At 41.7% G+C, this 14,421-nt stretch overlaps 1 protein-coding gene across 1 annotated transcript in view; it reads left to right on the top strand.

The window, feature by feature from the left end:
- The window catches only part of lasp1 (LIM and SH3 protein 1), a 33,221-nt gene extending 24,435 nt beyond the window's left edge, over positions 1-8,786 (top strand). The window contains exons 4-7 of the mRNA XM_033971494.2: positions 1,699-1,803; positions 4,121-4,166; positions 4,360-4,493; positions 5,199-8,786. Of these exons, the coding sequence (XP_033827385.1) occupies positions 1,699-1,803; positions 4,121-4,166; positions 4,360-4,493; positions 5,199-5,372 (459 nt within the window). The 3' untranslated portion in view covers positions 5,373-8,786. The remainder of the gene's footprint in view (positions 1-1,698; positions 1,804-4,120; positions 4,167-4,359; positions 4,494-5,198) is intronic.
- Positions 8,787-14,421: the final 5,635 nt, after the last annotated feature.

Raw genomic sequence — 14,421 nt, 5'->3', positions numbered from 1 at the left:
GGAGCCCGGAGTAGAGCCGCTGCTCCCACACTTTAAGAGGAGCCAGCTGAGGTGGCTCGAGCATCTGCTCAGGATGCCTCCTGGGCGCCTCCCTACGGAGGTGTTCTGGGCATGTCCCACCGGGAGGAGGCCCCGGAGAAGATCCAGGACACGCTGGAGGGACTATGTCTCTCGGCTGGCCTGGGAACGATGGGGTCCCACCGGAGGAGCTGAAGGACATGTGTGGGGGAGAGGAAGTCTGGGAGTCCCTGCTTAGACTGCTGCCCCCGCAACCCGGCCCCGGATAAGTGGAAGAAAATGGATAGATGGAGTTAGCTTGTGTTTATATCATGTCATAGTTAGCTTGTGTCTGTATCAGGATATAGTTAGCTTGTGTCTGTATCACGTTATAGTTAGCTTGTGTCTGTATCACGTTTTAGTTAGCTTGTGTTTATATCATGTCATAGTTAGCTTGTGTCTGTATCAGGATATAGTTAGCTTGTGTCTGTATCACGTTATAGTTAGCTTGTGTCTGTATCACGTTATAGTTAGCTTGTGTCTGTATCACGTTTTAGTTAGCTTGTGTCTGTATCACGTTATACTTAGCTTGTGTCTGTATCACGTTATAGTTAGCTTGTGTCTGTATCACGTTATAGTTAGCTTGGTTGCTGATAAACACTGTTGATCTTTTGACACAGAAAAGGCCTTGAGCGGTCTTAAGCACATTAGCTGCAGGGAGTGACTCACAGACACGTCACAGCGGCACAAGGAAGAGAGGAGGACGGCACTTCTGTTTGTGTGGAGTAAAATGTTGAAATTGACTTAGTCCACTTCTTTAAACAGACTATGGTTTTAAGTGAGTGTGACGCCTCCACAGCGTTCAGCTCCAAATGAAGCTCATCAAGGCAGCAATTATGTCTCGATAGTTATATCCTCTGACCCCTGTGGATCATTATGTTATAATTTACACATTTTAAATCACAACATTCATCTGAAACCACTTCATAAAAGAAACAAGTTCGCTGACTTCCGCATTAGAAAACTGCGGTGCCCAATGGGAGCTGATGTAAACTTCACACACGCGCGCGCACACACACACACAGGTTCTTTTTAGGCAGGAGCTTATGTTGGCAAACAAAGCTATGCATTTAGCCTGCTACTGAGGTGACGCTCACTTCCTGTTTGATGAGGCATTTTGGCAACTAGCAGCTCCATATATGGTTATCTGAGAGGTTTGACAATGCAGTGCGTGTGTAAGTGCTTGTGCGTGTGCGTGTGTGTGGTGATTTTTGGACAGGGAGGAAATGTCCGCCCAGCCCTAGATCAGTATCAAGACTTGAATGCACCACCTCAGCGCTGATGTGCAGCAATTTAACCTGGAGCCTTATGCAGCAAAAGCCGTTTGTCTGACTCAATATAAAACTCAAAACTCAAACTCCACTTCATGGCTGATGACAGGAGGTGAAGACAGTAGTAATAATAATAATAATATTAATAATAATAATAATAATAATATTATTAACACACTGGTCATGAGCATCTTCTGTGACTAGGGGTGTCCCTTTAGTTTATACAAAAACATTTAAATCTCACCTTCAAGAGTTTTTTAATGGAATAATTCACCTGAAAAAAAAAAAATGCTGCGAAACAAAATATGTTTTTAAAGTCCCACAGTCAGACGTTTAATTTCTTGTGTTTTCTTCTGTGTTTGTGTTGCAGGTTCTGTACAAACAGGACTTTGTGAAGAACAAAGGAAATTTTACTTCAGTCACTGAGTCACCGGAGCTGGATAGACTGAAGAAAACACAGCTACAAATCAGCGATGTAAGGCACTCCTTTATATATACTTTATATATATTTTATATACTTTATGCTTTATATATACTTTATATACTTGCATGCTAGTTGTTGATGGTGATACTAACATGTGATTGTTGTTCTGCCGTTCTTTAGCAGCATTAACCCAGTATAGTATTCTCTGTAAATATCAAACATTGTTGAAACCACAGACTGTTTATACAAATGGATGTAGCTAACTTGCTAGCCACCACGTTCCAAACAGGAAGTGATCATGGGCGCACTTCTGGCTCCATTGACTCCAATTCACTCTCCGTTCTAGTCTCTCGCTCCAGATTGGCTCTTTGGTTGCTACGTTACTCGTGGTCAATACTTGGCTCCACATTGGCCCCTATAACTGCTCTAAACTCGATGAGCTTCATCGATGTCACACTCACTGAGTCACGTCTTTGTACAGACTGTGGCTGAAGTACAGGCACATTATGTCAGGGTTGTATCCTCTACACAAGATTTTGAAAATGTTCGCTTCAAAGGGAAATCTCATGTATCTTGATACAAGATGCCTGATTTGTCTGTTATTAATGTTGATATCTTGATTTACAGACACAATAGTGAAATAAAGACAGCAGACATCATGTAGAGCAGGTTAATATGAACATTTCAGACCAAAATTCTTGTTTGGAGCGCGGCAGCTAGCAGGTTAGCTATGTCCAGGGATATATATACAGTCTATGATTTCTATGTTTTTTCTGTCGTCACCTGCTTGTCTCCATGGCGATAAATTGGCCTAATACCATACTGAGGAACATTCCCAACAAAGCAATAACCTCTCCATGGAGACGAGCAGACGCCTCATCAGAAAAGCCCTAGAGTATTCTTTAAAGTGGTTTACCTTACCTGACACTATTTGTCCTTTTACTTCATGAATATTTCAGCACTTCACAGGTGTTTAGCGTGAGCTCGTTGTTGTTGTCGTCTTTATGTTTCTACACCTGAATCTGAGATGGGCGTGGTCACTTTGACCCTGTCTGCTCCGCTCATGACCCGAACCCTCCCCTCACTCCACCCACTGCTCCAGCCACTGACTTGTTAGCCTCTTAACGCTCTCCTCGCTAACAGTGCTAACTGAGTCCACAGTAAAGTCTGTGTGGATTTCTCACTGAGGGTCAGTGGATTTTGTGTTTGACACAAATGAAACAGTTTCTTGTTTCATCATCCGCTTTTTTTAACCCAGTTTAGTGAAAAAGAATCTTAGAACAAAACAGACCACGATGGAACATACTGGACCACTGAGGTATCACACAGATATAAGACACATAGTTTGTATAAGACCATGGTTTAGGCCTGGTTTATTCCTGGTTTACACCTCATTTCAACCCGGTTTAGTCCACATATAAAAGACCATTCTACCATTTAATGTTGAAAATAATTCTTTCGTCTAAACAGTGTTTTTTATCATTGCGGTACTGGGATTGGTATCGAGTCTGTTCTTTTATTAAACTTTACTTAAATGTGAGAGACACAGGCAAAAGACTTTGAATTTGGCCTCATAGAAACTTTCATGAGGAAACAACAGCCTCAGGTCTCTGTCCTCAGGTCTCTGTCCTCAGGTCTCTGTCCTCAGGTCTCTGTCCTCAGGTCTCTGTCCTCAGGTCTCTGTCCTCAGGTCTCTGTCCTCAGGTCTCTGTCCTCAGGTCTCTTTCCTCAGGTCTCTTTCCTCAGGTCTCTGTCCTCAGGTCTCTGTCCCCAGGTCTCTGTCTTCCAGCAGCCTCAGGTCCCTGTCCTCTCCCTGATTCACTCCAAGGCTAAAAACACGTGGCCTGTTTCTCTTCAGATTTCTTAAAATGAGATCATCCTTGAGTTTGTTTGATTTAAAATAATGTATCGTCATATAAATGTTTATATTTAAAATCACTTTGTCATTGAAATGGGATGTATATGTTTATATTTAAAATAACGTATTGTCATATAAATGAGATCATCTGTGAGTTTGTGTCGTGCTCACTCGTGTGTGACGGTTGTGTATGAAGTGGTTAAACCTCTTCCTTCGTGAGCGCCTCTCGGAAACACAAAGGCATTCAGCCTCATTCAGCTTCATTTAGCTTCCCCCTTTTCCGCTTCACCTGTTTGCAGTGATGTGGCACCGGGGGTTGTTATGGTGACCGGTACTTCCTGTCACTGATATGTCACTTCCTTAAGAGCTGCCTTCAGGCTTTGAATGCAGCCCCACCTTTTCCCACAATGCCTCAGAAAAGCACAGGGAGACCTCTGCTGGGCAAAAAAGGAACTTCACTTTATATAAAAAACAGTAACAAATGTGTAAAGTTTGAAATGTTTGTTTCAGGTTCGATACCGCGAGGGAGAAAAGGGCAAATACATGGGCCCCACAGGTACACAGTTTAAATTTTTCATATATGTTTTAATTTGAAAAAGAAAGTTTTGTTTTGTCTTGACACACAGAATGAGATCAGTTTTATATTCTTTTCTGTATAATGTGTGTTTAATAAAACACTTTTATAGATGTCAAATTATTGTTTTATTTATTTTAGTTTAAAATGTGATTTTTTTTCTTGGTGTTTTTAGATGACTCGGCCAACTACCGCCACGAGACACGTTCTGACCCGCGCTACGAGCCACGCAACGAGCCACGCAACGAGCCCCGCCAGGAGCGCGCCCCCGAGCCCGAACCCGCGCATGTCCCCGAGCCCGCTGTTGGGGTAAGGCCTCGCCGTGCTCTCATTCACTGAAATACCAAAGGACCAGACTGAGACGTGCGACTGAGGTGTAATTAGCTCGGACTAAGATTATTAGAGAAAACTGACTTAAACATGTTTAAGACGTGTGTGAGACATGTTTAAAACATGTTTAAGACGTGTGTGAGACATGTTTAAAACATGTTTAAGACGTGTGTGAGACATGTTTAAAACATGTTTAAGAGACGTCCTGTTGTGACGTAATGAGCTCGAACTAAGATTGGCAGAGAAAACTGACTTTGACTTTAACGTGTTTAAAACATCTTTGAGACTCATTTTGAGACACGTCTTAAACACATCTCAAATACCCCATAGAAGTAAATACCCCCTCTTTAATACCCTGTAGAAATAAATACCCCCTCTTTAATGCCCCATAGAGGTAAATATCTCCTCTTTAATACCCCGTAGAGGTAAATACTCCCTCTTTAATACCCCATAGAGGTAAATATCTCCTCTTTAATACCCCGTAGAGGTAAATACTCCCTCTTTAATACCCCATAGAGGTAAATATCTCCTCTTTAATACCCCGTAGAGGTAAATACTCCCTCTTTAATACCCCATAGAGGTAAATACTCCCTCTTTAATACCCCGTAGAGGTAAATACTCCCTCTTTAATACCCTGTAGAGGTAAACACCACACCCTCTCTTTAACTAATTTCTTTGTTGCAGAAACGATACCGGGCGCTTTACGACTACGCTGCGGCCGATGACGATGAGGTGTCTTTCATGGATGGGGACGTGATCGTTGGCGCTCAGCAGATCGACGAGGGCTGGATGCACGGCTGTGTGGAGCGCACGGGCCAAGTGGGCATGCTCCCCTCCAACTACGTGGAGCAGATATGAGACGCAGACGCCACAGAGACGCCAGAGTCGACAGGAGGAAACGCCCAGTGCCATCTCCATCTTAAAGCCGCATTTGATTGATTTTTTTTTTTTTTTTTATACTATTTTGTTAATGCCCTCTTCTCCTCCTTTTCCTAGTCCTCTTCCTCCTCCTCCTCCTCCTTAGCCCTGCTCACCCAGTCCCTCATAACTCTCTCTTTGTGTCTTCTGTGGGTGGGGGCTGCGGTCTGCATCTTGTATGGACCATAAACATCTCATATATATTTTAATTCTCTCTTTAAAGGTGCAGTGTGTAACTTTTATGGTGGAGGATCTGTCAGATGCTTGTCTCTATGGAGACAGTGTTTCACAGTGTGGCATTAAACCTTTCACCTTTGTGGAGACCAACAGGCCGAGTTCCAGGTGTGTGCAGATCTCACTTTAATCCATGTAAAGTAGAGCTGTTTAATATCATACTGTGGAACATTCCAGGCAAAGCAATGACGTATCCATAGAAACGAGCAAGTGATGAACCCCCAAACAAAAAGCTGCATAGTGCATGTTTAAATGTAAAGCGATCACTCCCCCTTGCACAAACTAAACTGGGGCAGATCATATCATAGAAAATGTGTAATTCTTGATCTTACCATAGGGGGCGCTCTGTGCAGACGCTCTGAGCCGGTTTGGAGCCTGGTGCTTAGGGACAAGCTCAAACTCATGATGTCACTGAACATGTGAGGTTTGAACACAGAGGCAAAGTCGTTTAAATCTTCATAGTAAATTTCACCGATTAGAAACATGCTGTGCTAACATTTTAAAACAGCACTATGGAACTTTTTATTGGGTTCGTCTCTATGGAAATGCTGTTGCTGTGCTTGAAATGTTCCTCAGTGTGGCATTAACTGTATCCACTTTGCATTTTCTTCAGTTACAGCTGCTTTTACTGCTCAAAACTACTGGGGTTGCCTCTCCACAGATCTGACCTGTAACTTGGCCTGGTGCTGTCATCTGCTTGCCTTTTTGGAAATTAGTTTAATGTCATACTGTGGAACATTCCAGGCCCTCCGCTACAGAAAGTTCCATAGTGCTCCTTTAAAGCATTCTTGCGTGCTCGCTAAAATCATTTGCACAGTTCTTAAAGGGACGTGTCTGTCAGCAGTGAAAAAAAACTGTGTCTGAACTTTAGTTTGAGTTGTACTTTCCTTTGAGCATTTTCTCGATAAAAAGCCACTTCGATATAATCCAAGAGTTTTTAATATATTTATATGTGGACAAATAGGACTTCAGCACTGCATTCTGGGTAATAAAACTGGAACATGTAGAGTACGAGCCGACGCTCGAGGCATCAGGGACACGTTTAAGGGACAGTCCACCTTTAAACAGCCTCACTGGAAATGCCACCTTAAGTTAGTGCCGATACACCACCGTCGTCTTTAGACGCACGCTGTCGAACAGATCTATGAATTTATTGATTGGAGAAAGATGCGACTTAAACTGTTCCACAAAATGACCTCTAGAGGCGCTCATGGGGCATTTTAAAAGGACGCTCGGTCACTTTACCTTTCCTCAGATAAATCATCATCAACAAGAGATTTAAACTGAAGCAGGTTGTCGTTAGAGTGACCCAGTGGACCTTTCAGATGACCACAGACTGGACCAGACTGGACCTTTCAGATGACCACAGACTGGACACATGTAGAGACCACAGACAGGGCATGCTGTGTGTAAAGGGCAGGGCCAAGCACACATCGCGTGTAGAGGGCGGGGCCAAGCACAACGCCATACTGTAGTCTTCACATTCCTTTGATTTCTAGAGTTGTGGGTTCACATCTTTGCTGTGACTTTGATTTTTACTAGTCGTGTTTTTAAAATTAATGGCCAGAATCAGACATTTTAAAGCTCTCCCCTTAGTATTAAATCAACGACAGATGGAGCTAGTGGCGTTTGAAGCTAAGCTAGCTGCAAATAATAAGAATAATAAAGTCTTATAAATATTAAAGCTGCACTATGTGACTTTTGTGATGGAGGATCTGCCACCTGCTCGTCTCTATGGAGATGTTATTGTTTTGGCTGAATGTTGCAAGTTACAAATCATTTATTCAGTTACATCATCGCTATGTCCATTTATATAAAGTCTAACCTGCTAGTCGCCGCATTCCAAACAGGAAGTGATCATGGGCGCACTTCCTGCTCCTTCGACTCCGGCCGGTCACACTCACAGCAGCCCGTATAAAAACATGGTGTCTTTTACTACTCAAAAATACATGTAAAAACATCCACCTTTACTTTGAGTGAGGTCATCTTTCCACAGATCTGACTCCCTCCCACCCGAAAAATTGCATAGTGCAGCTTTACCTTTATTAATTGCAAATAACCATAATAACACTGAAATGTAAAGGTGTTGGTGAAATCATTTATTTTGCTGGTAATTCACAGAGGAGCTGTTTTAGCCGTTTTACTGCAGTTCTGTGAGTAAAAATACTTCACTTTTAAATACTTTGTGTAGTGGTGTAAAAGTGATCACACGACGCACACGTGTCTTTGGGGTTTGGGCTCAAATGTTCAACTTTTTTAATAAAAAAGTGGCTCTACATGAAGCCGGGGACTCTGCTCTTACATGTATCGTTTTGAGGAGTTGGGAATCGTTTTACATGTATCGTTTTGAAGAGTTGGGAATCGTTTTACTGTGGTGTGCTCGGAGAAGTGGCTGCATACGTAAAATAGTGGTTCTGATATTTTTGAGAGTATACGTGAAAGTTAGGGTGATTTTTTTTTTTTTTTTTCATTTGCTTTTAAAGGTGCATAAAAACATGACACTTTATGATGTCATCATGTGGAAAATGGATTTTGAATTGTGTTGGTGAAATAGACCAAACTAAAGAACAATCGTTTGGGGATCTCTTAAAGTATTTGCTCATTCCTAATTCAAAAGGTTTGTCGTTTGTCTGGATGAAGTGAAACTGAAGCCGAGGTTCTGTGGTTCTGTTGATTTTGAAAAACGTAGCTCCGTCGAGGCAGGAGAACGTTTAGACTTCAAAAATAGTCGAGATATTAACACTTTCTCCAGATATCGCTGTGTTCTGAGACTCAAAAGCATCTCATTAAACCCCGTCATGTTTCACCCTCCCCTCTGACATCACTGTAAACTCGTCCCCCTCTGACATCACTGTAACTTTTCCCTCTCTTGACATCTGTAACTGTAACTCCTTCTGAAACGACATCCTTCCTGGTTTAAAATGCTCGACTTTGTAGAGATGTAACCCCGTTTTTGTGCGTTCCATTTTCATTACTTTCATATATTTGTGTTTTTTTAATGACATAATCTGATGATGACATAATCTGATGACATAAACATTTACATCACGGTCCTGGTCTCACTGTCACCGTGTTTCAAACCCATGATTCTGCAGATTCAATAAAACCTCATTTTTCTCACACGGTGTCTGTGTCATTCATGGAGAGTGAACGTGATCACGTCGTACTGCCAGAAGAGGGCACTGTTGATTGCACAATTCATAATTTAATACAAAATGTCAAAGAGGAAATTTGACAAATGTTCAACCTGATCATTTCTATTTGTGATTAGAGCCGAGTGCTCACTGCACATCTGAGTCTGCAGATGATGTTATCAACGTTCCTTGGTGGTGTGATGCTAACTGTAGGCACTGCTCTATCTGAAGCTCTGTTGCTGAAGTCAGACTTTAATCTGAGCTTTACCACACTCTTACCAGAAAAAATGTATTTATCTGAACTACAATAGGTGATCTGTGCCGTTAAACAAGGCCCTCTCAAAAAACATTACAGTCACAAGCTAGCTAGCATTAGCATTAGCAACAGTTTTTCAATGAGTCACTCTCACCTTTTTGTGTAAAATCAAACTCGGATTGATTCTGAAAGTGTCATTTGAAAGGGAAAAATACAGAGTGGATTTAGACGATCTTTAAACTGACAGTGTTTGCTAATGTGCCACTGTGTCAACATGGAAACTGTTGAACATTCTGCCATAGAGACACATGTAGAACACCCCCAGCGTATCAATACTACATGATTCAGGAGAGATTCAGCTTGATGTAAGAGTAAATATATTCAGTGCCATTACATTTGGGCCGTTGCAGTTACATTGCATTAGGCCTCGTGCAGTTACATTTACATCACAATATGAAATCTGTCCTTCTTCGCCTATTATTTTTCACATAATCGTCATATTTTCGTTCAGATTCGATAACCTTTTATTCTCTCGTTTCTCTGAAGACAGAGGATAGAGTGGGCGGGGCGTGCGCCCTGACGTAAGCTCCCTACTCTCCTCCAGTCCTCTGCCCCGGCTCTGTCTCTGTCTCCGGCTCTTCCTCCGGCTCCGGCTCCTTTTGTGCCGCTCCCTCTGTGACTCTGTTTACTTCTCTTTGTTTCGTTCTCTCTGTTTCCATCTCTGTTTCTCTGTTTCCCTCGCTGTGTTTCTCTATTTCATCATGGTGGACATTCTGATGCTGATGTTTTTCGCCATCATGGGCCTGGTCTTCCTCTCCTACATCATCTACATGCTGTGAGGAAGAGGAAGAGAAAGATGAAGACCCGTGTCCCGGAGGCTCGGATGTGCTCGTGCCCGGGGCCTCATAGACCGCGGTCAGTGCCGTTACACGCAAACCACACACACACACACACACACACACACACACACACACACCCCAACCCCCCCCCCACACACACACACACACATATATAAAAACCATCAACGATTATGTGAAATAAGACGCGCTTAACGGAGGCGGAGTCACGTGTTTTCAGACCGGACTGTGTCTGTTTCCCTCGTGCATTTATACACATACATCAGACTGATGTGTTTGGGATGCACGTAGGCCTGCGTCATCTCAAGATGAGCGTGATAACGTAGGCCTGCGTGATAACGACTCAACTCGCCACAAAAACATGAAGTTATTTTGCGCCAGAGGATTGCATCAAACACTAAACACTGGTCTAAATGTATTAATGTTTAATTCTGTGTCTACTGTGCTTTTATAAACACTGGTGAGTTTTTTTTATAAACATTTTGATCAATAAATATTTTATTTTTCAATTTATATATTTCATTCCAGAGAGAAGAGCAGAGCCGCTGTAGTGAGGTGGTCTCAACAAGAGAACTCCTAGCTCCTGGAGGCTGCAAGGACAAATCCATGAGCTGAAGCTAAACTTCACTTCCCTTTTTCGTCTATTTCACTCCAGACACATCCTCCAGCTCCTCCGGCGGGACGCCACGGCATTCCTAGTTGAGAGACAGTCCTTCCAGCATGTCCTGGGTCTTCCGCGGGGCCTCCTCCTGGTGGGAATACCTCCCTAGGGAGGCGTCCAGGAGGCATCCTGAACAGATGCCCATGCCTTAGCTGCTCGGCTCCCCATGGAGGGGCAGCGGCTCTACTCCGACCTCCTCCTGTGTGACTGAGCTCAACTCAACAACTCAAACATGACTCCCTCCAAATACAGAGGCTTCAGAGGCTCAATGAGAAGAAACAACTAGAAAATGGTTAAAGATCTGAACAGTTTGATTTAAAGCTACCATCTGTAAATTTATGAGATTTGTTTTTTACCCGTCCGTCCCCTCACCAGGCCCCTCCCCTGGCCCAGCGTTTCATTCAAATGAATCATTATAATATGAACAGTTAATCCTTTTAAGTCGCATGTTTGTCATGTGTGGCCAGTTTTCCTTCTTTTGTGACAATCAGGGTCATGGGGTCATGGGGTCATTGGGCAGTCACAATCTCACAATCCTCCGTCATGTTACTTCAAAATGGTTGTGACGTTGCCATGGTGACTGTGTGTATAGACGACATGTACCTCCAACCTGCTGTTTGTGTTGAACCAGAGCTCAGTGTTTTATGCAGATGTTTACAGACACTTAATAAAGATTAATGTTTATTTGTTTTGTGTACTTTTGAACTTTGTCTTAAAACTGTGTCACTGAAGAGCTTAAAGGAGCTGAGAAAACAGGCTCCTGCCCCTACAACCGCACAGGAGACCCACTGTACTGAGAGGACATGTACTCAGGACATTTTCTGAATACTCTAAAAGAGTAACTGTATTCTGTACAGTTGTATAGAGTACAGTTAGTTTAAGGAAAACAAGGATGTGATTAACTGCACAGTTAAGAAAAAACAGCTCACGCACACGTGAACATATACAGAGTATACACAGGATATATACATTACATATACAGAGTAAAACAATTTTCAGGAGTCTCCACATTTTCCAAGTCCCTGAATCTGTCCTGGTCCTGGTTCAGCTGGCTCTTGTCCTCACGCTCTCCTGTCCTCACGCTGTCATGTTCCCGTGTCCTCACGTTTTCATGCTTTTGTACCCTTGCTTTCTTGTATCCTTGTGTTGTCGTGCTCTTGTATCCTCACGTTTTCCTGTTCTTGCGCTCGTGTCCTCACATTCTTGTGTCTTTGCGTTCTCAGGCTGTAGTGTCCTCGAGTTCCCATTCTGTTAATTTAGACTAAAATTATAACACAAAACATAGTTACTTTGACTTTCTATTGATGCATCAGGGGCTCATTTATGAACATAGAATGCATAAAGAGTATATAAAGATTATATACACACGGACAATATTAGTGGTACCTTACAGTTAATGAAAGAAAATCTCACAATGGTCACAGAAATAACTTGAATCTGACAAAAGTAATAATGAATAAAAATTCAATGAAATGCTGATGTGCTTTGGCAAAAAGTTCCATTTTTGTCTCATCTGTCCATAGGACATTCTCCCAGAAGCTTTGTGGCTTGTCAACATGCAGTTTGGCAAATTCCAATCTGGCTTTTTTATAATTTGTTTTCGACAATGGTGTCCTCCTCGGTCGTCTCCCATTAAATCCACTTTGGCTCAAACAATGATAGATGGTGCAATCTGACACTGATGTTCCTTGAGCTTGAAGTTCAGCTTTAATCTCTTTAGAAGTTTTTCTGGGCTCTTTTGTTACCATTCATATTATCCGTCTCTTTGATTTATCATCAATGTTTCTCCTGTGGCCACATCCAGGGAGGTTGGCTACAATCCCATGGATCTTAAATTTCTGAATATGTGCAGCTATGATCACAGGAGCGTGAAGCTGCTTGGAGATGGTCTTACAGCCTTTACCTTTAACATGCTTGTCTATAATTTTCTTTCTAATCTCCTGAGACAACTCTTTCCTTTGCTTTGCTTCCTCTGGTCCATGTTGAGTGTGGTACACACCATGTCACCAAACTGTCTACGACCTGTAGCCCTGTATATAGGTCCACTGACTCATTACAAGATTGCAGACACCTGCGATGCTAATTAGTGGACACACCTTGGATTAACATGTCCCTTTGGTCGTATTATTTTCAGTCTTTTTTAGGGGTACCATCATCTTTCTCCAGGCCTGTTTCATGCGTTTATTTTCTTTTTAATAATTCTGTTGAAGCATGATTGAAAAGCAATGTCTGAGTTTCATTGGTTAAATTTCATAGAATTTTATTTATTACTTTTGTCAGATTCAAGTTTTTTCTGTGACCATTGTGAGTTTTTCTTTCATTAATCGAAGGGTACCAACAATTTTGTTCACGTGTGTACATTACATATACAGAGTATAAAGAGGGTCAGTTCCAGGGTTGGAACCAGATTTATCATTCTTTATTTCTATCTTATGTTCTCGCATTCTTATTCTATCAAGTTCTCATGCTTTTACGTTCTCATGCTTTCGCACTAGACACAAAAACTAGTGTTTTCGTGTTCTTGTGTCATTGTGTTCTTGTGTCTTAATGTTCTCACACTCTTGTGTCCTCGCACTCTCGTGTTTTCACATTCTCATGATCTCGTGTCTTCGTCTTCTCATTTTCTTGTGCTCTCAAGTGCCTGTGCTCTCGTGTCCTTGTGGTCTTGCGTTCTTGTGCACTCTTGTTCTCACGTTCTTGAACTCTCACCTTCTTGTGCCCTTGCGTTCACGCACCTTCATGTTCACGTGTCCTTGGATAAGGACACAAGGACATGCATAAGTCTGGTATGTTTGAACGACATGTCTTGTTCAAAGCAAATCAGGCTAAAAAACACAAAGGCCTACTGTTCTTTACATTCAGTACTTTTATTGTGAAATACTCCTTCGCCCCTTCTTCCTGTCGCTGTACAATCAATAATTTAACTAAAGTGTGACTCAGACTCAGTCCAACAGCAGCGTCTCGTCTCCAGAAACGAACAACACGCCAGAAAAACATTACAATATAAATACAAGCTCCGCCTCAGCAAACAATTAACAGGTGAAACCTTGGCAACAAGATAAAGTGGAATTACAAATAATCATAATAATAACCATCATAATAAAAATCATACAAATCTGTCCACAGACATTTCAAAATATTTGTACATTTTCATGACAATCCAAGAAAATAAGTTTTACACAAATTTACAACTGATCAAAATGTTCAAAACTTTGTCCCAGAACCTGCTTTTCCCATCAAGATGTTATTGATGGACCTAGAATGTTCCACAGTATGGCATTAAACTGATCTGCCTTACATCTGTTCAATAATAGGTGTTATTTTTTTATATTTTTTTTAAGTACCTTAAAAAACCTGCATTCTTACTGTGAGCGAGGTCGTCTCTCCACAGATGTGACCAGTTACTTGGTCTGGTAAAGTCATCAGCTCGTCTCCATGGACACAGATACGTTTACTACCACACTGTAAAACCACAGGCAAAGCAATAACGTCTCCATGGAGACGAGCAGGTGGTGGATCCTCTACCAGAAAAGTTACATAGTGCAGCTTTAACATTTTAAACTACACATATCAAGATAAATACATTTTAACAAAAATGTAGAAATGATTCTTTGCAGTGTAGATCTAGCCCAGAACACCATGCCCACTAGTGGTCACTTCATAGTACTGCAGACAAAATGTACAAAAAATATTTAAACGTTGTGTAGAATGTAAATGTGTATTGCTTAAAGTGACGTCTTTTACAGTTTGAAAATTCATGTTTGTGACTAAAACATGAGTTTTATTTTTATTGTGAGTTTTGTTGTTATTTGAGTTTTGTTGTGATTTTTATAATTGAGTTTTATTG

This window comes from Periophthalmus magnuspinnatus, chromosome 8, assembly GCF_009829125.3.
Source record: "Periophthalmus magnuspinnatus isolate fPerMag1 chromosome 8, fPerMag1.2.pri, whole genome shotgun sequence".
Lineage (NCBI taxonomy): Eukaryota > Metazoa > Chordata > Actinopteri > Gobiiformes > Gobiidae > Periophthalmus > Periophthalmus magnuspinnatus.
The sequence above is the reverse complement of the archived record's forward strand: the minus strand, read 5'-3'. Positions and strand labels throughout refer to the sequence as shown.